Source organism: Tiliqua scincoides, chromosome 8, assembly GCF_035046505.1.
Source record: "Tiliqua scincoides isolate rTilSci1 chromosome 8, rTilSci1.hap2, whole genome shotgun sequence".
Taxonomy (NCBI): Eukaryota; Metazoa; Chordata; class Lepidosauria; order Squamata; family Scincidae; genus Tiliqua; species Tiliqua scincoides.
Window position 1 is genome coordinate 11,547,371 of NC_089828.1, and position 25,712 is coordinate 11,573,082.

Consider the following 25,712-nt stretch of genomic DNA (forward strand, 5'->3'; position numbering starts at 1 on the left):
ATTATCAAATTGCCCTAAGGCTGGCCCTGCACTGGACTAGTCAAGTGCATCTTGACTGGCTTTGATGTGACACCATTGCTTGAATGAGGGATGACAGCATACTTTCTTTACGTTGTTTAGACCCTTTCATTCATTGTTTCCCTGTGTTGACTGAGAAGAAAATACTAGCTAGTCACAGGCCCTGCACCAATGCACCTCCTGGCTGTGCCTTCAGGCAAGTACTGAATGTGGAGAGTATTTATCACCCTGCAAATTGGAACCTGAGAGAGCCAGAGTTCTAAATCACAGGGAGAAATTCTCCCTGCATTTGACATTTGCCCCTATAGACAAGCACTGAACATACGGACACTGGGAGGGTGCATCTGTGCAGGTGCAAGGAGCCTGACTAGCTGGGTGCACTCCCATGTCCCCTCTCCATGGGGAGGTAGTGAATGAAGAGGCTCCTGTTTCCTCCAGATCTTCATCCTGCCAAAAATGCAGGTGTTATATTAAAAAGTTCCTTGGCTCCACCTGCCTTTTAGCCCTCATCAAGCTGCCACTGACTGGCACTTCTGGGCATGCTGTGGGAAGCTGTAAGACACACAGCATGGATTTTCTCCTTTCTGCCTCTTTCTCAATTCTTCTCTTCTTAAAAATAGGGCTGGCTCAAGACATTTTGACAAGCAATGGACAATCCAAATAGCCATCCTGATGTTAAAATCAATTAGCGTGTCAAATTCAATTGCTGACAATTAGCTATACAGGCCGGTCCTTTTTATCTAAGGATTCGGAACCCCTGGATTTGATTTATCACAGGTTCCACCCACAGTATAGTACTGATCTGACCTCTGGACGTGATTGGAACCGCATTCTGGTGACATCCAGAGGCTTTCCAAGGCCTGAAAACCAGAAGTGCCTCTCCAACATCTGGGGGGCCTTGCCTGCCTTGGGAATAGCCAACACTTGTAGCAGCTGCAGAAGAAGGCTAGTAAACACACCCTCTGTAGTGCCCATCTCAGCCATGCCAAATTGCAGCTTCTGTCCTTGATGTATTTAGTCAAGATTTATGATGGTGTCCCAGCAGCTGCTTCTTAGAAGTGAAAAGCCAATTGGGAATCGCCTGCTCCTACATGCCCCAATGCAACTGTCAAGGTTGCCTTGATTTCTGACAGTTTTGAAACACATTATCCTGGTGCAGATACTTTCCATTTATTTAGTCTCCCCACTGGAAAACCATTTTATTGCTATCCAAATATTATTGCTTCTCCTGTGCTGTGTAATCTGTGCTTATATTTCTTCACTGGGAACCTCTGTTCATTACTCCTTGCCTGAAGGGATGCTGTCAGCACAGTGCCTAAAGGTTTGAGCGATTAGATGGAAACTTCAGATTTCACCAATTGAGGCACCCATGAGACACAGCCCAGATGCTGCAAGGTCTTTTGGAAAGATGGAGTTGGATTTGTACTCAAGAAACATTTAGGGCAGGGGCCGCAGTAGCAGGGAACACACTTGCATGCAGGAGACTCCAGCCCAATCCTATCCAACTTTCTAGCGCTGGTGCAGCCATGCCAACAGGTCATGCGCTGCATCTTGCAGTGGAGAAGTAGTCACAGAGGCCTCCTTAAGGTAAGGGAATGTGTTTTTTTCCCCTCTTACCTCAAGGCTGCATTGTGGCTGCATCAGTGCTGGAAGGTTGGATAGGATTGGGCCCTCAATTCTTGACATCCCCAGTTAACAGAAAAATCTCAGGTAGCAAAATCAGGAAAAAATTGACTTGAAATGATGGAGGGCCATTTGGACTAAAAATCTGATTTTACATAAGGCTGTTACATGCATTCGTAGGCCACTTACACTATGGGGATAATGAGACTATACTGCCACAGAGCTGTAACTAAGGCAGAGTCTGAGGAGCTCTGTGTATATCTGTCCCCAGGCTCCACCCTAGTTATGGAGGAGGCGCTAGCAGCTTTGTGCACCCCATTCTTTCCCCTCTGGACGCCTGGAGCCTCCAGAGGAGAAGGAGCAGGGTGCAAAAAGCCGTCAGCACTTCCTTCTCCAGGGAGAACACACAAGTGACTGCCTTGTGCCACAAATGGCGCAAGGCAGTCACTTCTGGGTTCTCTCCAGAGGACGAGGTGCTAGTGGCTTTGCGCAGCCCGCTCCTTCCCCTCTGGAGGCCCCAAGCCTCCATGGAGAAGGAATGGGGCACATGAAGCAACAGCAACAAGTGTCCCCTCCTCTGGGGAGAATCTAGAAGTGAAGCAGAAGTGAACTCTTGAACAGTTGTGCAGTGCAACCCTATGTGGTTTAGTCACATTGTTAAATGCAGCTGAATCTCTTCCTAGTAAGTTTACTTAGGATGCCAGTCTTAAGTTGCATTGGGTACTTTTCTTAGGCTTAATCAGTTTTATGAACTGCTTTGAGCAAAAAAGTATATATTTTAAAATAAATAAGCATGTGTGTGTGCGTACGTACAAAAATAAATAAAATAAATTTTTATAAATAACGTGTTAGGCTTATATATCTTTATACAAATACACACACATCTGCCAGCAGGTGCCCCTAGGTTAAATGATTGAAACGCAGGTTTCCCTAAGCCAAAAGCGCCACGTCATACCTGTCTGCGACTCCGCCTGAACGCGTTCACAGACCCTTTCAGCCTATAAATCAACAGGAGAAAAACACAAGCAGTCAGAACTCCCCTGGAATGAATTTTACTACTACAAGTAAGGTGCACTGCCTGTTCCGCTCACCTTATTGTTGTCGTTGCACAGTCTACTAAGTGACACATAGTGTCTAATTTTTCTGTAGAGAAAAGAAAACAAGCAATGGAAAATAATCATAAACTTCAGCTGTGATTCTTTCAGGCCAGTTCTGCCCAAAGTTGCATATAAAACAGCAGGGATCAACTGTGTCCACCTGTGGGCTGGGCAGATATGGTTAAAATTGACTTCTATAAATATAGCCTTCTGCCTCCCAGAGTGGCCTTGTGACTCCCCCCCTTCCTTCAAATCTTCCTAAAACCCACCTTTACCACAAAACCTTTAGCACAATTCTTCAGCCCCCATCCCACTACAACTAAACTGAAGAAAATGTTTATGAAACCCCATCTTGCCCTCCTTACACCTCTGCTTCTATGATTCACCTTTTCCTCTCTTGCCTTCCTTGGGCCAATTTCTAGGCTCTAAGCCTCCTGGGCCAGGGAGTTGTCCTGTTAAATTTCATTAAGTGCCCTGCACAATGATTGCAATATATAAAAAATTGCTACCATTCTTATGACAATGATGACATATGACAAGGTTTCAAACACCCGTATTGCTACTAAGCCACCCTGTGACTGTGTTAGTGTCACACTTACCCTCCCTGTCCAATGACAGGTATTATCTTCACATTTTGTTGCATGCTCTCTCCATTCTTCTTTTTGGTGTAGTATGTTCCTTGCCACTCCTGTAGTGGGAATTCAAAGATAAAGAACAATGGTTCAACTTAACCACTCAGACAGTCTCAGATTGTGAATTTGAGGAGAGGAGTGTGCTTGTTACGCTGATCATGTTTAAGACGACGTTCTAGAACAGGGATGTCAAAATTGTTTTGCCATAGTTAGCAGTCATGGTGCCTGCTAAGGGCCAGAAGTGACCTCATTAAGCAGAAAGTGATATCATTAAGAAGATGATGGCCAGAAAGAAGCACATTGTTCTCACATAGGAATTCATCAGCTGCAAATGATAGAAGAGAAATTTGTGCAAATCTCGTTCATATTTTCAAGATATGAGACAGCCCAATTATAATGGGGGCTGGATAAATTGCTTCTAGAGGCCCCATTCGACCCATGGGCCTTAAATTTGATACCCTTGCTTTAGAAACAACAACACCCCCATGCAGGGCTGGTCCATCCATGAGGCCAACCAACAACAACAATAGTATTTATATACCGCTTTTCAACAAAAAAGCTCACAAAGCAGTTTACAGAGAAAATCAAATATCTAATGGCTCCCTGTCCCAAAAGGGCTCACAATCTAAAAAGATGCAACACCAGCAGACAGCCACTAGAAAAGACACTGCTGGGGTGAGGTGGGCTAGTTACTCTCCCCCTGCTAAATAAAAGAGGAGCACCCACTTGAAAAAGTGCCTCTTAACCAGTTAGCAGGGGTTAACCAAAGCAGTTGCGTCAGGCAGGCAAATGGGAGGGGCGCCATCTCTGTATCCTACTTGCTGCCACTGGTCCTCCTTTTCCTTCCACTCCCTAGCCTGGAAAAGGAAAAGGGGGACAGAGAGAAAGGAGAAATGTGGAGGGGAGGGGAGTGCTGAGCTAGATCACTGGAGAGTGTGGGGAACAGAGGCTGGCACATCAGTGGGTATGGTAGGACAGCATTTGGCATGCTATCTCAGATGTCAGGAGGTCTTGGGTTGGCCCTGTCCCCATGGCAGATGGGATTGTGAGCCAAGCCCCAGAGTCCAAAACTCGCTCTGTGTCTAGTCTGCAATGCACAGATGTTACAAACTCCATTTTCAATATTACCAGTCTTCCCCACTCTCCAGAAACTTCCTCCCTGCCTGATATACAACAAGAAAACACTTGGGTTTGTGGTCAGGTATTTTGCCTGCTTTCAGCTCAGTCACGAGGCCTATGGTGTGCCCTTGGACAGCCCAAGCTACCGCACAGGGCTACTTCAAGGAGAAAGCAAGATAAATCTGTGCATTCTGCTCGAGCTCCTTATTGGACGACACAAACAAGATACACAACAAATGCCTCAAAACAGCATTAGCAGCACAGTCGTATAACAGAACTATAATCAAAGGCACTTTGGTGCAGAGCAAATACCACTCTCAGTTTAGCCTTTGTTCCTCTGACATGTTTGAACACACTCCTGGGAGCATTCTGACACTGCTCTCAGCCAGATGCAAATGGCAACCCAGGCACATCTTTTCCAGATCAGGGCTTTGATGCATTCACCCTGACTCATCCTTCTCTTGCACTGACTTCTGGATGCATTAATGCTTAGATGTACGTCGTGTTTGTGATTCATGTGTCGCAGCTTCACCAAACATCGCATCAACAACTGGCATCAACAACTTCTTCACAGCGCATTCACCGTCACCTCATTATCACACCTGACTCACAGAGGGTTACGTCCCTGCTGTGACATATGAGGCCTCATCAAAGTAGCAGCCCAATCACTGTGGGTTTTTGGCCTCAGCACCTGGAAGGTTATCTCCTAACATCGTGGTTACCTCAATTCTTTTTCTGCCCAAGGCTACGTACTTTCACAGAGAACAAACCACAGACCCAAGTATCACTGCAGAGCATTCTGGGAGCACTTTCTGTTTTCAAGGGAAAGCCAGTGACTGTGAAAGCAGCAAGAGAGTCCAAAATTATACGCTGCCTTGAGCACCACAATGCTCCTTGAATTTAGGAGCCCTAGGCGGTTTCCTAGTTTACCTCTATGGCAGAGTCAATCCTGGCTTCAATGAGCAGCTACAACATCCAGCACTGACAATACTGGAAGCTGGAAGTGTTATGCTGTCAAGTGGCCAGGCATAAAATGATGATACTTTCAGTTGGTGCAGGCCCAACAACACACCCCAGAAGCCTCAAAAAGCTAATTCATTTGTTTCCCTCCTAATAAGAGAACATACATTCTAATCTCCTTCTGAAAGCTTTGGTTTGTAGGCATCTGGAACAGAATCCCTTCCACCAGCAGGCTCTACAGGCAGGTGAGGTTGAAGGGGCTTTGCTGGAGTGCTTTGCCTTGCATCCAAACAGAGAAGGATAAGCAAAAGCAAGCTCGTCCACATCTGGAGCAGAAGATGCCCAGGCACAGACTTACCAGGCAGCAAGCAGTAGCAGTGGTGCCCCCATCCACAGAGCTCGGTTGGCTCTCAGTTTCTCCTCGGGAGGGGGTGCTGGTGGCTTTTTGCTCCTCATTCCTTCTCCTTCGGAGGCTTGAAGGGGAGCCTCTACAGGAGAAGGAACAGGGTGCATGAAGCTACCAATGCCTCCTCCTCCAGGTAGAACCTGGAAATGATGTCACGTGACATCACGATGTCACTGCCCTGGGTGCCAGGACAGTGCATTATGCCACTAAATGGGTCCTTAGCCAGATACCACTCTTGCTATTTGGTGGGCTTGATCCACAATCTGCTAGATAGCTCCCCAGCCTCGCCTGTAAGGTCAGGACTCTAAGCTGCAGAGCAGTAGTGGCAGAAAAGGGACATAAGGACATAGTGGCTGCTGTTAGCCCTTTGCTAGCATTCTAAAAGAGGCAGAAGGGCTTTCAAAGGCCCATGTTCCTGCATTCAGAAAGAAAGTGGCAACTCAGCCCCTAAGTGCCACTCCAAACATGGTACTTTTATTTTCTGATACTACACCTGAGTGCAAAATACATGGTTGCTGCATTAGCTCTGAAGAACACTTGGGTGCATGTTTCAGCACTTGGCCCTCTAAAACACACACACACACACACACACACACATACACACAAGGAGCTATTGGGAAATGCTCATTCCACTCATGAGTAACAATTAAAGCAGGAAAAGACACTAACATACAGAACTAACATTTAAGTACACAAATAAGGCACAAGAAAGAGTTCTAGAGCACCCTAAAGGTGAACAGAAGCTCTTTGTTTCTTCAGATGTATGCAGCGCTACTCTCATCAGTACAAATATCTACATACGTGTACAAGAGGTATGTTATAGAGAAGAACAGTTTGTAAACAGTGGTCTCCAAAGGCCAAGAAACGCATAGTGGCAACTCTACCACATTTCCATGCATAGCCAAATTGCACAAGATCTGATCGTTCTGTCACATTTGTTTTCTACCCATCCTCCAGTGAGCTCAAGGCAGCATTTTATCTTCACAACAACCCTGCAGAGTAGGTTAACTTGACAGATTGTAATTTCCTAAAGCTTTCCAAGTGATCTTTCTGGGTGAGCAGGGATTTGAATCCAAGTCCCTTACAGTGCCACACTCTATTACACCACACTAACTCTTCAGCTGTCAGGAACTTACCAAGGTTATATATACAGTGAGCTTCATGGAGCAAGGATTTGAACCTACATCTGTTCATCTGAGCCATACACCAGGGGTTTCCAAAGTGTGGGTCGCAACGCCTTAAGGATGTCTTTGGTGGCCCCTCCTACCTGTTCTCTCCGGTGTCGCCAACTTGGATCTCACAAAATCTTGCGAGGTTTGGGCACTGATATCTTGGATCCCGCACAATTTTGTGAGATGCAAGATGACGGCACCGTGTTTAGCTGGGAAGAAGAGGCTGCGGGCTGTGATCCCAGTAAGTTTGGGAACCACTGGCCATATGCTATCCCTTGGTTCACTGGAAACAAGTGTGCAAAATTAAAGAGTCACTTACTTTTTCTATCTTGATGCAAGAATTAATAGTATCAAGGAAATCAGCTTTTTTTTCATTGGTAGGCACTTCTGTTAGTTCCTTTCCTATTAATTCACCTTTCTGATAGCCCATCATGGTTTCAAAAGCAGGATTTACGTACTGTGAAATTAAACAAACAAAAAGAGATGCTCCAGTGAGACTAACAATGGCAGAAAAATATTAAGACCCACTTACATATTGATTTAATTTTGAATTTTACTATGTATCACTCAAGTGCATACATAAGTTCTCCCTCCATACAATTTCTAAAATAGGCAACAATTTACTTTCTTCCCCATCACCACCACTTAATAATTGAAATGTAGTGAAGAAATACAAGTAAACAGGTCAGTAGGGAGCAGGATATGAGAGATACTCTGTGAGATAAATTCCCATACAGCATTAGCTATGAGCCATTCTCACAAAAGCAACAGCATAAATCAGTGTAATGTACAACATTCATGCCTGATCTTTGCAGAAGCCAAAGATAAACATTGCCTTTGTGTAGCAGAGCAAGTCCCTATTAATGCAAATTCTACATTAATAAGAGTTGCATTGATTTAAATCAAAATAAGCAGAGGAGATTTTCTTCCAGAAGTTAACAGAGGAATGGATAGAGAGCCCTGAGCACTCTGGAGCTCTTTGGTAAAATTAGCTTTATGAATGAACAACTCTATGAATGGGTACATATCACAGCAAGGCTGTAGGACAACATTTGACACTCATAAAAATAACTGGAACAAACCTGTATTACATGGTCTTCGCTGGTGATTTCAATGGCTTCTTGACTTTTCTCTAGCGCTGTAAAGATTGAATTACAAGCCCTGGAAATTTTTTAAAAAGAAAAGAAGTAGATGATTAGATTTGAAGTGCCTGATTTAGAATTATTTTTAGAACTGTAAAAATATTTTTTTATATTGCAACTCAACCACAACGGAAGCAATAAATAATACCGGTAGGGGAAGATTTGACAGGCAGTTTGATTTGCTATCAAGTCCATCTTAAAGGGAAAACTGAACCTATTTATAATAAATAATACCATACCATCTTCTCTTCTTTTGCCCATAAGGTCTGCTCTTATCAGGACTGGACTTAGCACAATTTGGCCTAATCGGAGAGCCCCCACTCTGCCGCTTCCCCGTTATGGAATAGCCCATGCTGAGGCACGGCAAATTGAGAGCTGTGACGGGACTCTCCCACCCATCCTGTCCCTATACAGCCGGAAAAATGGGCCCCTTATCACATCACAGCCACATCACATCATCATATCACAGCCAACTATTTCTGGGGTTGCACTTTGCGCACAGCACCACCAGTGCTCAGCTCTCTGTGGCTGCACTGTGGGGGGGGCACAGGGTGGGTAGGAGCACCACACAAATACTCTGTATTGGGCTCCACCACTCCAGGAGCCGGCCCGGACTCTAATAATGTCAACCAATGTAGGATAGTGGTGTAAACTTCAAGCTACACAAATTCAGGTTCAAATCCTCATCAGCTACATTGCTCACAGGGTGACCTTGGACACATCAATATTTCTCAGCCTAATCTAGCTCATAGGGTCACCTGTGGCTAAGCTGCTCAATAGCCGTCCAAGGCAGTCCTACACAGAAGACAATTACAAGGTACCATGACAATGGCAGCCAGTGGCATAGCTAGAGAGTATTGCAGGGAGCCTCACCGTGGTGTGCAAGCGGCCCCTCTTCAGAGCCTTTCTGGGAGGTGGGAGCAAAACAGAGTGATTTGCCTCCACAGAGTGAATGGCTCCAAGGAGGAGGGGCCACTTGCACACCGCGGTGAGGCTCCCTGCAAAACCTAGTGCTTTGCACCCCGTCTAGCTACACCACTGGTAGCAGCCTTTCCCATGTGGGTGAAGCCAGCCTTTCGCCAGTGATACGCTGCATTACCTTAGTTTAAATTGTGCTCGCACGTCTCCAAATTCCAGCTGAATGAGTTCATTATAGCAAGCCATGATATTGGAATTTTCTACATATCTCTGCAAAACAAAACAGAACCCAATCACGTCTCAGCTGTTAGCCTGTCTACAAATATTTATTTATTTATGTCAGACATTTCTATCCCCCTTTTCCCATGCCGATGCAGAAGCCCAAGGCAGCTTACAAAGCTTTATAATAAAGTGCGTACAAAGTATCACAACAGGTAAAAAGAAAAACATCAAACAAAGCATTAAAACATTAATGTTAACATTACAGAGTGAAACATAAACTAAAACAGAGCAAAGTCTAACAAATATCATTGAGCCTATGGGGAACAAATTAGTCCAGGGAAGCAGTCAAGTCACAGCAGTATTTCATAGGTACGGAGGGCCAATATCTACTCAGAAACAAACGCCAAGCGAAACAGGTATGTTTGGAACCCTCGCTGAAAAGCCATGAGGGAGAGAGTAGTTCTCAATTCCCCTGGAAGGGAATTAAGATGTGTTTTAAATTTCTTCTAAGCAGATATTTTTCTATCCCTTAAAGGTGAATGGATGTCAGTTCAAATGTGAATGACCTTGACAAAGACTTTGGGGAGGAAGTCATCTGGGCACCAACTAGATGTGATTTGGGAGGAATTTAGGCTTGGAATGCCCAACACATCCATTTTTTCAAAAAGCTGCCATAGGGGAGGAGGATCTGGATCAGGGCATGATCCTTGGGGTAAAGGAGCTAACCCTTTGATCCTGCACTGATTACAAAACAAATCCCCTCTCCAAATGCACTAGCAGCTGCACTCTTTGCTTAAACATTTTCCCCTCCTTGATGAAGAGCAGATTACAGTGCAATCCTATACAAGTCTACTGAGAAGTAAGTGCCACTGAGTTCAATGGGACCCGTTCCAGGTAAATGTGCACTGTATAGGATTGCATGCTTAAGATACGTGTGTGATTTGGATTGGGTCCACAGCACAGGGAAAGGGTTATTTCCACCCTCCCCTTTGTCTTTCCTCTGTGGCCCTGATCCAAATCAGGACCCTTGAGTACTTTTTGAAAAAGAATTGGGAATTCCATTCACAGAACTCCTACATTGTAGTTAACTTGGCCCAGAAACACAGGAAAACGGCACTGCTGTTTATAGAATGGAATGGCATTTAAAGACCTATATACACATATCTAGAGAAACACCAATGGATGTTGACACTAATCACCTCCAAGGGATTGTCAGAATTTTATTTATTTGTTTTAAAAGATCTATACTCTGCCTTCCTCCAAAGATTCAAGGTGGGTTCAAAATAAAAATTAAAACACAGTAAAATACAAAAGAAAATCACCAGAATAAACCATTCAAAACAAAAAAGAAAAACCAAGAGAGAAATTAAAAGGAAAATAATTAAAAAATAATTGGAGAAGTGCTAAAGAAACAAATTTTTTTTAGCCTCCTCTGAAAAAGTGGAAGGGCAAAATTAGCCACCTTGGGAGGAAATTCCAGGGAAAGGGGCCACCGTGGAGAAGGCTCTCTTGTAGGTTCCTGAAAACTGTGGCTCAGCCAGCAGTGGGGCATGAGGAACACTTTTCCCTGCAGATCTGAGGATATGGGTAGACTCATGTGGAGAAAGGCAATCCTTTGGGTACTTTGGTCCTAAGTCACTTAGGGCTTTAAGAACGATCACCTTGAGTTGTGCCAATAAGCAAACCAGCAACCAGTGCAGTCGGAACAACATGGCATGACATGATCATAATGTCTCATACTGTTAAAACTTGTGGTTGGATTCTGCAGTGGCTGAAGTTTCCAAAAGGTCTTCAAGGGCAGACCCAACACATACCACACATTACAGTAATCAAAGCACAAGGTGACCAAGACATGTTCAACTGAAACCAGGCAGGGGTTACTGAGATAGAAACGTTCACAAAATTAATCTGAGATGGTTGGCATTCAGTATACATTTGGCATTCAGTCAGTATATAGCCCAGGCGCTGGGGTTGGGTGGGCTAAAAATATCAGCACAAATATAGTTACCCTTGTGAAGCCGGCAGAAATGAAGGGCAATATTGAAGATTCTTCACGATCAGTGTGTCTTAAAAACAGAAGAACGGAAAGTTTTCAGAAATGAACAAGTCAAAGAGATCCTAACCTCCGATTCTGATAGTCACACCCTTGGCCTACATGGCTATCTATGGGTCTGTTGTCAAACACTTGCATAAAAGAACACTTGGCAAAGAAGGATGCTCACATTGCCCGTCGTGGCTGCAATCCAGCAACATCAAACAAGCATAAATCCCGCTGGATTCCATGGGAATTACATTTTTTAAAAAATCTAAAAATACACGTTCTGCTTCCCACTCATAACTTCCAAAATGGCTCATGACAAAAACAAAATAAAATACAGCAATTTACAAATATAGACACAAAACCTAGATGTTACAAATGATAACATCCCTCTCTCTGACTCCATCAGCTGCCAGCCTGCTGTGAAGAACAGAGAGTGGATAAGAGACTGAGGCCCTTTCACTGATGTGTCTGACCCAATTGCAACCTGGTCCTTGTGGCTACTTCCAGACAGGGTGGAGGGATAAACAAGCCCTACTCTGATGAGAATTCACTCTCCTTGACCTATTCTCCTTTGCTTTAACTCTCCTTTTCTTTCCTCCCTCCCCGCCCCAGAACAGGGTTACTTCTAGTCTTGTACAGCACCTAGCATTTGGGTGTCAAATGCAGCCCCCCGAAGCAATTCATCTGGTCCCAATTATAGACACTTGGCCAACAGTCTGAGGCTAAGAGGCAAAGAAGGAAGGCCCATAGCCAGGGAGACAGACCAGGGACAGACTGCACTTGCTCCCAGTGTGGAAAGGATTGTCACTCCCGAATCGGCCTTTTCAGCCACACTAGACGCTGTTCCAGAACCACCTTTCAGAGCGCGATACCATAGTCTTTCGAGACTGAAGGTTGCCAACAACCCAGCGTAATAATTGGGCACTCTCATATTTTGAAAATATGAACAAGATTTGCACATTTTCGGTTCTGTCATTTGCAGCTAATGAGTTTCTCTGTGTGAACAAAGTGCTTATTTCTGGCCATCCTCTGCTGAATGATGTCACTTCCTGCTTAATGATGTCACTTCCAGCCCTCAGGAGGCACAATGAATGCTTACTTTGGCCCTCTGTATGAAAAGAGTTTGACATCCCCAAACTAGCAAATTTAGGTATTGTGATAAATAATAAACATCATCAAGCATCACAGAAGCAAATACCCATTTAAAACAAGAATGCAACAGCCTTGGAACCATGGACGTGGTATTCATTTATTATTCAACGTAGGAATATTGCAATATTTCTCATTTACCTCCGTACAACGCCAATAATAACTGTATGTTCAGATGATTTTGTTGTTCTAATGGACCTTGAAAAAAAAATAAAAGATAAATCAAAATTAATGCAACTGACGCTATATTTGAAAGGAAAAATTAAAAAGTTTGTATTTTATTTTCATCCACAAATAATGCTTGAATACATATGCTTAAATGCAGACAGAGTGAACTTTTAATTCTGAAGAAGTCAGTGTACTTTAACTGTCAGAAGTTTGGAAATTGCTTCTCAAGGTCCTTCACCAAAGGTGATGAAAGTGAGTGGCTACAGTCAGGCAAGGCAATCAGACTGAGATTTCATAGCAATGAGACCCTATGTTATCAACACCTTCACGAATTTCAGAACATTTTTGGGACCGCGTTCTTAGAATGAAGTCAAAGGAGACGTGGACTATGAAGTGAGGCATTTGGGGCCATCTGAAATCTGGAGTTTAGAAGGACTGGACCATATGAGTTGGAGCACTCACCTGCATAGAGCTTCCGCATCAAAGTATCTCGAATGCCTGTGATCAATAATGATGATTTCATGGTGTTTATCGAGAAAACACTCGAGTGCAGATTCTGGCGTTCTGGCAATGTTGCACCGAAATCCAGCTTTCTCGCATGCCCAGCAGAATCCATTGCTCTGGTTGTCTTCTTTGGCAAACACTAGAAGTACCTAATTTAAAAGAAAACAAATAACACCTAGATCTAAATAGAGATACATACATAGAGAGAATTGACATTGTCACGGTAAGTCCTCAGGAGGGAAAGCCCACATATCTGATATATTATTAATTATTATTATTATTATTATTATTATTAAGAATAGTTATATACCACTTTTCAACCAAAAGTCATTTTCAAAGCCGTTTACACAGCAAAATAAATGCAGAAATGGTTCCCTGCCCCAAAGCGCTTACATTTTTGGTATACAAGATTGTAATAGGAGCTTGGGAGCTACTTCAGCATTGCCCTTCAGAAGCCAGTGGGCCCTCAGCCAGTGCCCCAAGCTGCCCAATTCAATGCTGCCCATGAAAGAACTGGTTGTGAACATCATCACAATAAAATGAATCAATCAATTCTGGTGACAGGTTGATGTCACAAAGCCAAATCAGAGGCAGGACAATGCGTCCAACCTCAGTATGAACGGGGGAGCATTTTCACCCATTTGCTCACCCCTCAAGTATTAGCAAAAGTGGGTGCTTTCTGTGGGTGGTGAAAGTTTTTCCAAACCACTGTTTCCCTGTTTCAGCTTACCCTTATTATTTATGAATGGAAATATAATGAAATATTTTCTTAAAATTACAGTCGCAGCTGAGGCCAAGAGAAATAACCTTAATCGTGCTCTGAAAAATAGGATGGATAGAAATATAACAAACTTTTAAAGCCTTTTATTTTATATTTAATTATCTCTTAAAGCTCCTTTATGTATACAATAACATCAATGTAGTTATCTACCTAACATGGGTTTGTGTTAATAAATGGTGATAATGTTTTAATTGTTGTCTTAGAGGGTGTTTTTCCAGTGACAGTATGCCTCCAAAATACCTGTTTCAGAGGAGCAATGGTGGGCGAGGAGTATACTTTTATTATTTGCTGGTGGGATTCCCAGATCTATCTGGTGGCCACTGTGGGGAGCAGAATGCTGATCTAGATGGGCCTTTGGCCTGATCCAACAGGGCTCTTCATATTTTCTGATGTACCTTTCTGCTGGTAAACCCTTGAAAAACAGCGACTTGCTCAGACACCTTGACTCCACCCTTTGCCAAAGGTGGGCGGTGTTGCCAACTCAGGGCCTCCAATGTGCTCAAGTCCTAATGTGAAACCTGTAAATATGGCTATAGAATCAAAGTGTACACAATTGCTAAACTGGAAGTGGTTTCTGAACTCTATTTTTAGTTTATCAGAGGCTTGGGAAGCCCTGTGGAGGCATCCATGGGGCTCCCTGCACCCCCCAGAGGCTGGCACTACCTAAGGTAAGTGAAGTGCCTGTCAGGCTTGAAGACCTCCAGTGAGACCTCCAGGCTTGAAGACCTCCAGTGAGCGAGAATCCACCACCTCCCTTGGCAATCTGGTCCGTGCTGAACTGCCCTTCCATCAAGAATTTCTTCCTGAGGTCCAGCCAGAACCCCCACTCCTGCCGTTTGTACCCATTTCATCTAGTTCTACTAACCTATCATCAATACAAGATCAAAAACTGCCAATGCCTTCTCTCCATGTCCCCAAAACTTCAAGGGGTAGCTGCTGTATTTCAATCATATTCTTCTGTCACATGCTTTAGTTCATAATTCCAGGCATTCCAATGGTGTCTATAATTTGGATTAGGTTGGTGGAGTGTCTGTCAATAAATTGCACCATTTATTTCTTGGGCATATTTTCACAAGTGCGAAGGCCTTTGGGCTGATTTAAGCTTCGTTTTCATTAATGGCTGTGTATGGAAGGCAGTTAAGACCAAACTTTTTGTGAAAAGAAAACCCTAGTCCAACCTGTGTGGCAGTTTTAAGTCATATTTCAGGAAGTTAATTCATGAAAAATCACATACAGGAAGGGCACTTTTGCAACCAAAACCTCCCGCAACCAAGGGACATGGTAGCCTAGTGACTGCTGCTGTAAAACTTGTGGTCGCTACATGGGAAATGGTCCAAAACTCGATAACGGAGCACTGGTAGGTTTTAATCTAGCTGGATTTTTTTTTTTAACTTTTGTGATTTTTAGGTTTACTGTTTTAGGAATATTTGCATATCTGTTTTGTACTGTTCTATTCTTTTTTAAGACTGAGCTGAAAGTTCTGTTATGTTGACTCACATAAGGGGACAAGGGGGGGGGAAGATGAAAGAGGAGATGGAAACTCCTTACCCTTTTTGCATGTTGGGAAATGCCCAACGAATGACATTATTTCATGATGTAACATTTTTTACTGGGGCACTCTGGGGGAATCAAGTCTACCATCTGAAGCACTCTTGATGAAATTGTTCTCCCCATCACTGAATAATTACCTTCCACCTCCAAAACTCATCAAAACGCTGCCTGCTTTCACAGCCAATGAATGGGGCTGCAGAATTGGCCATTCAGCCCAGTCCAAGATATCACTGAATACCTCTTTGAGTCTTGGCTGACACAGCACACATTACAGTCTGCCCCCGGAATCCACAGGGGTTCTGTTCCTGGAACCCCTGAGGATGCTAAAAACCACAGACAATCAAATACAACAACAACAAAAAAATCCCTTTCAGATTGTGGTTTAAAAACCATGATTCTTGCCTTTACAGAGTTGCAGGCGGGTAGTCTACGGCAGTTAGAATGGCTATTTTCAGGTTGCATTGAGGCAAGTGACCCCCCCTCCCTTGGCCCTGGTGCATTAAAAATGCAACGCAGAAGTGAACAAACATTTCTGTGTTGCATTCTGGGGCAGCCAAGGGAAGAGGTCACAAACTTAGTGCCACCTAGGAATAGACATTCTAATTGCTGGAGACTGCCTGCCTGAAACTCATTGCCTACCGAAAGGGACTACTGTTGTGCACCACGGGGATCGGGACCACAATCCCTGTCATCAAGCAGCACTTGACGGAATGCGAACCCTCGCAGGGATGCTTCACTCCCCTCCCCTCCCGAGGGGTGTCTGAGCCTCCCAGAGGCAGTGCACGTCCGAGCGATTCCTCTGCAAGGCTCAGACTGAGGAAAATTGCGTCTCTTGTGCGACTTCCGGTTTCATGGAGGAATCCAGAAATCGCAGGGGAGACATGATTTCTCTCAGTCTGAGCCTTGCAGAGGCAGTGCTCAGACATGTGCTGCCTCTGGGAGGCTCAGACAACCTTCAGGAAATGGGGGGAGTTGAGCTCCCCTTGCATTTGGAGGGTGGGGGTGCGCGCCCCCGACGACCGCGTGACCACACGTGGTTGTCGGAAATGCAATCCTGGCATTAGCCAGAATGTTGCTAAGGGGCGCACACCTGTACTTTTTTTTTTAGGTACACCGAGGCCCTGCACCACAGGTTTGGAACCTGTGGTGTGTCAAAGCCACAGATTCTGAATCCATGAGTAAAGAGGGCCAACATGTATATAAAATGCCTAAAATAACCAATATATATATACACACACACACACTCAATTTTTAATATAAAAAATGTTGTTTAGGTGTCCACTTTTCCAAAATGGCTTACCTGAAGTTGGTCCTGGTGAAGCCTCATGGGACCCAGCTGCACATCTGTTCCCACTGCCTAGGAACAAGAAGAGGACAATTTAAGTGACTCAGTGTTGCATCTGGAGGAGGAAAAATTATCGTGGTTTCCAGGCAAAAGACATCTCTGATTTAGCCCGTCTTGCAGATATATGGCAAGCGTTATCTGTCAAGTCATCTTGAGGCTGCTTGGGGGAATTTACATTCCATTGCAATGACAAGGTGACAAATCAACACAATCATCCCCAAGGTATCCTCATCTATCATTAGGTACTGAAAGCAGAGTATATTAGTCAGACCAACTTGCTTGACAGCTACCTGCATCTTCAGTATCCCCTACATTCTGCCAATAAATAAATAAATAAATAAATAAATAAATAAATAAATAAATAAATAAATAAATAAATAAATAAAACAACAGTCAATATCTGGACAGCTCCAAATAGTGTATTTTTTAATACACTTAAAAAAATTCTAAAATCACAACTATAAGAAGTTCTCAAAGTCTCAAATGTACTGCAATAGTTAACAGAAACCACACACACAGACACAAACGTACTCAGTGAACAGATTCTGATGACTACGAAAGTGGCGTTTTTACAATGTTATTCTCCACAGTAAAACTGCACTTTATGATCAAATTTAATCTTCTGCAGTCCAGAATTTCTTCCAATGAGTAATTTTAAAGATCCAAAAGACCCATCCCACATGCCACATTAAGGCCTTTGAAAATTACATGGTTTCTCCACATCTCTTTTGCTTGGAGCTCAGTCCTTAAGACTCCTCAGATGCCCTTTCATTTATTATTTTGGAAATCACCCATTTAATTTAGTTAAAGTCCCAAAGAGAAATAAGAGCAGGACAGGGAGGAGCGACAGGAAAGACAGTGAAAGTCCTGAGGAAGGAAAAAATAAAAAGCAAAACACTCAGTCCTGAGTGTATGCGGAACTCAAATGAAAATTATGCAGTGATTTTCCTAATTCTGCACCAAGAATAACTTGATTCTGAATAAAACGTGCAAATTTTTTCAGCTCAGTTCCATTGTTTTACTTAAGAATGTGCTGAGCTTGAGAGTGCAAGAAAACAGTGCAAAGTGACAGTGCAAGTGTGTGGAGGGGTCACATTGGATGTGGCCTGAGACCCCCAACTTAGGAAGGCAAGAATCTTCACCGATTTCTGGTCTCCCTGTACAGCAGGGGTTCTCAAAGCATGTGTCATAGTGCCTTCAGGCAGTGGCCCCTCCTAACTGAGATCTTGTGAGATTTTGGTGCCACCATCATGGATCATATGAAATCTCATGAAATTTCATGCCTGCATCTTGGATCTTGTGAAGTTTTGTGAGATCCAAGATGGGGGTGTTGTGAACCTGGAGAGTTTGGGATCCACTACTGTATAGGATGCTAACAAAGGGAGGACAGGGTAGCTATTTTAAAGGGTAGTGAGCTTCCTCTACAGCAGCCCTGCCTTACCTCGTGGCTGTTGCAAGAGCATCAGTACGTGAGCTGAGAGCCACCCAGTGTATACTGTATATAGTCAGCAAGTGTGTTAACCCATTTTTGCCTGGGCCACAGGTGTACACATTTGATCCCTGTTGCATATATGCAACGTTGGGCAGAAATGTCTTCAGCCACGAGGAGGGGAAGATTGTTGCTAGTTGTAAAATTTGTTGGCTGTTTCTCTCCTTTCATCTGATGGATGACTGGCCTCTTTTTCAGTCTCTTTTTTTTCTGCCCGTGTAGCAATTGGCTGCAGTTATTTCTGTGTTCTTGTAAAGCTCTCAACTAAAGTCAGTTTTATCATGTGCAGGGACTACTTCATTCCCTCACTCTGCTTACCACAGCCACTTTACTCTGCACACCCCTGCTGGTTTTTTCGCTATAACTTTTGATAGAATAGAGATATTTAAATGCAGTTTGTTTCATTGCATTCTGAACGAAATTTCACATTGATTGATATATAACATGATGGTAATATTTAAAAATACCAAGGTTTTAAAAAGTGCCCCCTCCCTGTGCACTGCACCCTGTATGGCCTGCACGCCCTGCAACCCCTAGTAATGCCACTGGTGTTGTCCCCCTATAGCTATGCTACTAGAAGTAGGCTGCATGTCACTCTAGTATTTTTCTGTCTCCATATTCGAGCCATCAATAGAGCTGTTACAAAACATGCTGCTGACGTAGCTCTTGAAACAATTGGTTCCCACTATTTTAAAACTAGCATTTCTAGCTGCTGCCCTTGAAACACTTTTGTACGCTCTCTCCCAGTGTCATGCTTGGAGCTGTATTCCCTCTCCCCAATTTTCACAGTTATTCCTTATTTCACAGTGAGGCTCTGCAACATGTCACAACATGGCATCCCTCAACCAATTTTTGGTACACCTGTATTCATGCAGGAAACTGAGTTAGTTGAAGGTAAGCAACTGTTACCCTGCACATGCCCAATCTTGTCTGATCTTGGAAGCTAAGCAGGGTCAAGCCTGGTTAGTACTTGGATGGGAGACCGCCTGGGAATACTGGGTGCTGTAGGCTTATACCATAGTCTTTCGAGACTGAAGGTTGCCAACCAAAAGATGTGCAATAGATCTTTCACTGTCTGACATAATGCTGCTGAATAGGCCGAACATTCTGTGAGCAAGACCAGAAAGAGAGGAGACAAGCCCCAACCTAAATGACGTTGGCTCTGCAATACTGAAACAAATAAATAAATAAAAAGAAGAACATGGTTACCAAACTGGCAGAGTCAGCACAAAGTCAGGGAAGGCAGGGATTGCATAAGAGATGCCGTTTTTACACAACAACATATCTGACCATAACCACAGTGCAAAACATTTTTCTGAAATCCTTGTTTCTGTGCACTCAGGTTTCCAACAGAAATCCACAAGCATTCTCAGTTTATAATGACACATTCCTCTATCCACAGCAGAACCTCACCAAAATGTGTATCTATCTGCAGTTTTTTTTTTTTACTCTGACATCCAAATTCTACAGTCCCTTTAAATGAAACTGGAAGTCTTGCAGTTTCTGGGTTTGACAAGCATGGTAAAGAGTTTTTTTTATTCCCCTCTACCGTGCTGTAGGCTTATACCATGATCTCAGAAGCTAAGCAGGGTCAGGCCTGGTTAGTACTTGGATGGGAGATTGCCTGGGAATACCGGGTGCTGTAGGCTTATACCATAGTCTTTCGAGACTGAAGGTTGCCAACCTACCGTGCCACAGCAGGGGTGGTAGCAGGAATGTCAGCGTGCAGCAGCACTCCAGATCACGCTGTCCCCGGTCAGTATTGTCAAACACCTGCCAAGATAAACACTTCAACGGGGCCCACACTGCTGATCTCCAAAACTCTTGCTTCTCCCCCTCTTTCTGGCCCGGAGGGTGAGAGGGAGGGGAAGGGGCAGCAGCTGCTGTTGCATGCCTTTCATCCTGGGCAGCAGAGGCCCCAAGGGAAAGCAAGAGAGCAAAGAGGGCAGCCTCCTTGACAGCCTCCCCAAACCCAAGGCAGTGTCAGCATTCAGTGTTGGCCATTCCATGCAGCTACTGCAGAGAGGTCATAGCTCAATGGTAGACCACCTGCTTTGCATGTGGAAGGTCCCCGGATCAAGCCCTTGCAAGCTGGGAAAGAGACCCTGTCTGAAACCCCAGGAGAGCATTGGGTGAGTTGGGATCCACCAGGTGAGTTGCAAGCCAATTTCAGGTGGGTCCCCATTCATTTCAAGGTATATTTTATTTCTAATGTATTAGACTTGATGCTGGCATGGGATGTGACAGCATCTGAGGAAATGTGACAGATCTGTACTTTGAACAGGCTACTACGTATATGTTCTTAACAATGATAGTCAATAGGGCTTGCTCCCGGGCAAGTGTGGATAGGATTGCTGCCTTTGGAATGTTCGGGGAATTTAATTCTAAACAGATCAGCAACTGCTTGGGAGGGTTCTTCTTTATTTTAAATAAATTTTTAAACTTATAATTATCACAAACCTTTAATTTACTTGATTGTTTTGATTTTGTTGTATGGGGAAGTATTAAAAATTTTCCTGCTTGATGATGTCACTTCCAGCTATGACATCACTTGCCAGGTTAATGACATCACTTCTGGTGGGTTCCGACAGACTGTCGTTCTAAAAAGTGGGTCCTGGTGCTAAAACATTTGAGAACGACTGCCCTAGGGAGTTGCAGCCAGTTAGTGCTGACAGCACTGGCTGATATGGGCCACTGGTCTGACTCTGCAGACAGCAGCTACCTATGAGTAGGTGGGGCAGCCTCTGCAGAAGGAAAAAAGGCTTAAAATAAAGTGAAACCCTATTTCCCTCCCAGCCCTTACATATTCAGTTTCCTTTCTCAGACATTGTACGCCATTATTTTAAAACTGCAAAGTACCTTGAGTGCATTGGCCGAAAGATGATACGTAAACAGTGCAGAAAGCCAAGAAAGAAAGAAAAAATTCACAGTCACCTATGCATACATCTGCCGCGTGCACAGATTCCATCTCTCCTCCACTGGTTTCTACTAGAGTCAAGTTATTTGCTAATATACACACACACTGGAAAAAAAATCCTAAAATAGACAGGGTTAAATTCGCGCAACTTATCGGAATCAAAGGGCAAACAAGCTAGACAGTGACCCGACGTAACCCATGAAAGCATTTCAGGTTTCTCTTTGCCATGAGTCATTCTATCACACTCCACCAGAGCACAAGCTATGGGGTGGGGGTGGGGGAAATAAAAACCTTTTAATGGTTACTCTTCCCACAGAATAAAAAGCCTTCAGTGAGCTTGCTCACAAGCTACTTAATAGGTGCAGGGGAGGGGAAGCTCGGAAAAGTCAGTCCTCGTCATATTATGAGAATACATGACCTGACGAAGTTGTGGAACAGATTGGAAAAGCTGACGTGCAGCAAGGTTGCATCTCCTACCATAAATCCTTCAGGGAAAAGGTACTAGTGGTCTAACCTGAGGTTTCAGACATACAAAACCCTGCTTGGTTCCCAGTCCACAGTGAGTCAAACTGGCAACCTACAGCATGTGAGGTGGAGATTAGACCTGGCAACGGCCAACAGAGGAAATGGCAGGGAATTAAATCCAATAATGGGCCGGAGGAGGTACATATTCATGTATACATGGAAGTGGAAGAAACTGTGATCACAAATTGCACATAACAGCACTTTCTGCACTTCTCATTTTTGGATAAGAATAGGCCCTCAGTTTGGCTGTACTTGTCCTAAGAGGTGACAACAGCCACTGGGTAGATGGGACTCGTCAGCCTCGGAAGGCAGCTCATCTGAGAGAAGGAAAACTCTGATCCCAAACCTCCACTGCCTTGTGGCTACATCCAGTTATGGAAAAGGCTTCAGGAGTCAACCTCGAGGCAAAATCCGGAGCCGGAGTCCCTGAGGCAGTTCATGGCTGAACACAGTCACGTTCTGGCAACTCCTGCGACGCTGCTGGAACCAACCGTATTGGCCTCTGCCTTTCCATTGGACCATTTCAGCGACATGGAGAGGGGGGATTTGCTGCATGGGGAACAGCCTATCCTCCATATCTACTTTACCAGGCTTCGCGCACTGGAGAGGGCACTGTTCCAGAACAACTATTCAGAGCACGATACCATAGCCTTCCGAGACTGAAGGATGCCAACAAAATAATAATAAAACAGGTATAGCCTAATTATCCATTAATTTTTCACCTGCACGTTTAGCTCAATGCAATGAGAAGGGCCCTTTTAAATTAAAGGAAAAAAGTTGTTTGACAATAGCCACAAACCAGGATCAGAAGCAACTAACCTCTGCGGGGTTGGAGGGAGGTGGGTGAGTATGCAAACCCAAGGCTCGTGTCTGTTTTTTATTGTTCTCACCCTTGCATCTGAACACAGTCACTGTCTCCTCTGCCTGGCCCTGCTACATGAAAGATTATCTTGACTGAAGATGCCAAGAATGGAACCTGCAAAACCTCCATGTGCTTAGCAGTTGCATTGCTAGGGAAGTGCGGGGGTGTGGGTCACGCCGAGTGATACGCACGGGGGGGGGGGGTGTGACACCACTACTGGCCAAAAATTTTTAAATCTTGGTATTTTTGAATAATATGTATAATTCAATGTGTAAAGTCATGCAGAATGCAATGAAACAAACCATGCTGAAATATCTCTATTCTATCAAACGTTATAGCCAAAAACCCAGAGGGGCGGGGCAATGGTGCATCGCCATGCCCGCTGACCAGGGCGTTGCCCCGCCCACTGCATGGGGGAGGTCCATTATGAGGGTGACAGGCTGGCCTCTGGCACCAGGTGACGCCAATCCTAATGAGGCCACTGGTGCATAGCATGTGCTCAGCCACTAGGCTACATGCCCCCTCTGCTTCCTCTGGACCAGAAAGTGCTGGAAGAGGTCAAAAGCTGGGTTGTTATTCTTGCTCTTACGATCTGTGCTGATAAAGTTATGATGCCCACGGTAGTCACCGGGGATATCTTTTTTACGTATACATTTTATAACCACACACAAAGTATCAGTCAAAGAAAAACACTGACGCTGGCATGCTGTCAACACTGCTACTAAACATTTGCACTGCGTAAAATGTACGGATCTTGGACTGGCTTCTGACCTCATTTACGACAGCCGTGTAATCCATGATCACACACTTAATGTTGATGGGTTTACAACTCTCTTGATAGGCGGTGGTGTCAAGAAGGCTACCAACTGGTCCTTTGCTCTGACTTTTCTTGGCAATTTGGAGCGTTTGAACGGCAAAAGAACAAGGAGTCCCCTATGTTGTTTTGCCTTTTGCTCGCCAGATTAAAAAAGGACAAAGGTAAGAGCTCTCGGAGAACTCAATGACACGGAATGCTGTCAGTTCTTTGTCAAGGATGGACACAGCTCTGGCTTACACAACTCCTTCTCACACTATGGCTCCAGCCTCATCCCTTGAAGCTTCTTTGGCGTCCATACATTGCACAAGATAGAAGGAGCTGGGGGAGGGATCTACCCGTTATGCAATACTTTTCTTAAGTCTTCACAATTGCTTAAGAGACCAAGGGACACCTTACCAGAATTGTATGATCTGGCTTGGGTTTGTTTCTTTAAAAAAGAATAAAGTTTTTAAAATATATATAGTCCCTCAAATAATTTGGAGCCAAACCGTGAAGGTATCTGTACAGTATAGCATGAGAAGGGCACACAGAATAGGGAGAAATTATAGTGGGAGGTAGGGGGACTTCAGTAGAGCTCATCCACATAAACTGGTTCAGAGCACACACACTAGAACTCTGACAGGTTCCCCTCCCCAAGCACTAAATACAGTGATAGTCTGTATGAATCATCATAATCTATTCTACAGCAAGAGCAACTGTAGTCTGTTGCATAAATCCATAATCCTTCTGTGCCCAAGGGATTTCCACCAGGGATGGACAGATTTCCCTAACCCCACTGAGTAATACAGGTCCACCCTTGTTGTACACGGATTTTTTTATACACGGATTTGATTCAACACGAATGGCCACTGCAAATGAGAAGGAATGTGCTGATCCTTGGAGAAGGGGAAAAAGGCATCCCTTTAAAATCAGTTTAAAAAACTGAACAGTCCTTTAACAATAGCCTCTTTAATGAGAGAGGGGGGGCAGCTGGCTGACAATCCATCAATCCTTCTCTCTCCAGCAGACCCCTCCCTTCCCCCTGAGCACGTGAAAGAAAGGTGATCATTTTGCATTGGTGAAGGGAGGGACTGAGTGAAAGCCTTTCTAAGCTCTTGGAGGATGACTGATTGATGGATTGCCTTCTTAATTACTCTTATCTTACATCACAAAGGTCAGTAAGGCTGTTTTTAAATCACCGGAGCAAAGAAACTTTGTTCTTTAAACTGATTTGCTCTACTGCATTTTTTGCCCATCCAAGTGAGTGCTTGGAACGGAACCCTCACGAATAATGAGGCTCAACCTGTATTACCAAGATTCTGAAATCCTTTAGGTTTAATTCAGGCAGGACTTCTGCATTTCAGAATTTTGCATTGTTCTCGCCCATCTCTGATGGAAGCTTTACTCAAAACGTGCTATATGAATGCAGAACTCTGTTTATTATTTGCAGACTTTCAGTGAGTTGTTCTGAGTACTTGCTATAAATTTTCCAAATAGTTTCTTTGCAATGCTGCTTTGCAAACATGTGATGGGCAAATCAACAAGGGATAGGCAAATCCAGCACAGCTTGACTCGAGTCGAGTCACTATCCACCTGCGACTCGACTTGAAAACAAATCATAATGGGGGCACTTTCCAAGTCCCCAAGTCACCTTTACACAACTCGAAAAAATTTGAGTCGCAAGTCTTTTTGATACACTTGTCAGGTGCTGAAAAGAAATGGGGCTGCTGCCTGGGTGTGTATGTGTGTGAGTTCACTTTAAACACTCCCCTGCTGTCCTTGCCCCTCTGTAAACAAGGCAGGAGAGGGTGGGACTGCGAGAGAGTGGGGACAGAAGCAGCAAAAGGAAGGAGGGTCACATGCAGCAGCTGGGAGGCTTACCAGGATGACCCAATCCTTTGCAGCTGTACTCAGAAGTAGTCCCACTGCAGCTGGTCATCCAATGGGGCTTCCTTCCCCAAATAACAATGGAGCTTATAGCAGCCATGCAATTGGAAAGTGTGATCTCTACGTACCTCCCCCCCACCTGCTTCCTCCTCCTCCCTGGGCTTCTCCAGCCAATTCTAAGGCAAGAACCTGCTTGGGTTCCTCCTCCTGCCCTCCCTCATCCAAAGAAACAAACCAGACCACCCATCCTTTATGCAAAGATCATTGGTTCCTTCCTATCAAAGATGGGCAAAAGAGATAGCCTGCCTCCCCCCCTCCTGCTCAGATATAAAAGCAAACATTAACCCTTCTCTGCCTCCTGGCTGGAACCTCCCTGCTGCTCGTGGTC

The 25,712-nt window shown here is 44.3% G+C and overlaps 1 protein-coding gene and 1 pseudogene across 1 annotated transcript in view; one reads left to right on the top strand and one right to left on the bottom strand.

Moving 5' to 3' along the window:
* The window catches only part of PDE8A (phosphodiesterase 8A), a 120,094-nt gene that overhangs the window by 18,290 nt on the left and 76,092 nt on the right, over positions 1 to 25,712 (bottom strand). The window contains exons 2-11 of the mRNA XM_066634731.1: positions 16,804 to 16,860; positions 13,130 to 13,320; positions 12,641 to 12,697; positions 11,318 to 11,375; positions 9,269 to 9,357; positions 8,110 to 8,188; positions 7,347 to 7,484; positions 3,338 to 3,426; positions 2,733 to 2,784; positions 2,597 to 2,639 (exon numbers count right to left, since the gene is read on the bottom strand). Of these exons, the coding sequence (XP_066490828.1) occupies positions 2,597 to 2,639; positions 2,733 to 2,784; positions 3,338 to 3,426; positions 7,347 to 7,484; positions 8,110 to 8,188; positions 9,269 to 9,357; positions 11,318 to 11,375; positions 12,641 to 12,697; positions 13,130 to 13,320; positions 16,804 to 16,860 (853 nt within the window). The remainder of the gene's footprint in view (positions 1 to 2,596; positions 2,640 to 2,732; positions 2,785 to 3,337; positions 3,427 to 7,346; positions 7,485 to 8,109; positions 8,189 to 9,268; positions 9,358 to 11,317; positions 11,376 to 12,640; positions 12,698 to 13,129; positions 13,321 to 16,803; positions 16,861 to 25,712) is intronic.
* On the top strand, positions 19,232 to 19,348 carry LOC136659752 (5S ribosomal RNA; annotated as a pseudogene).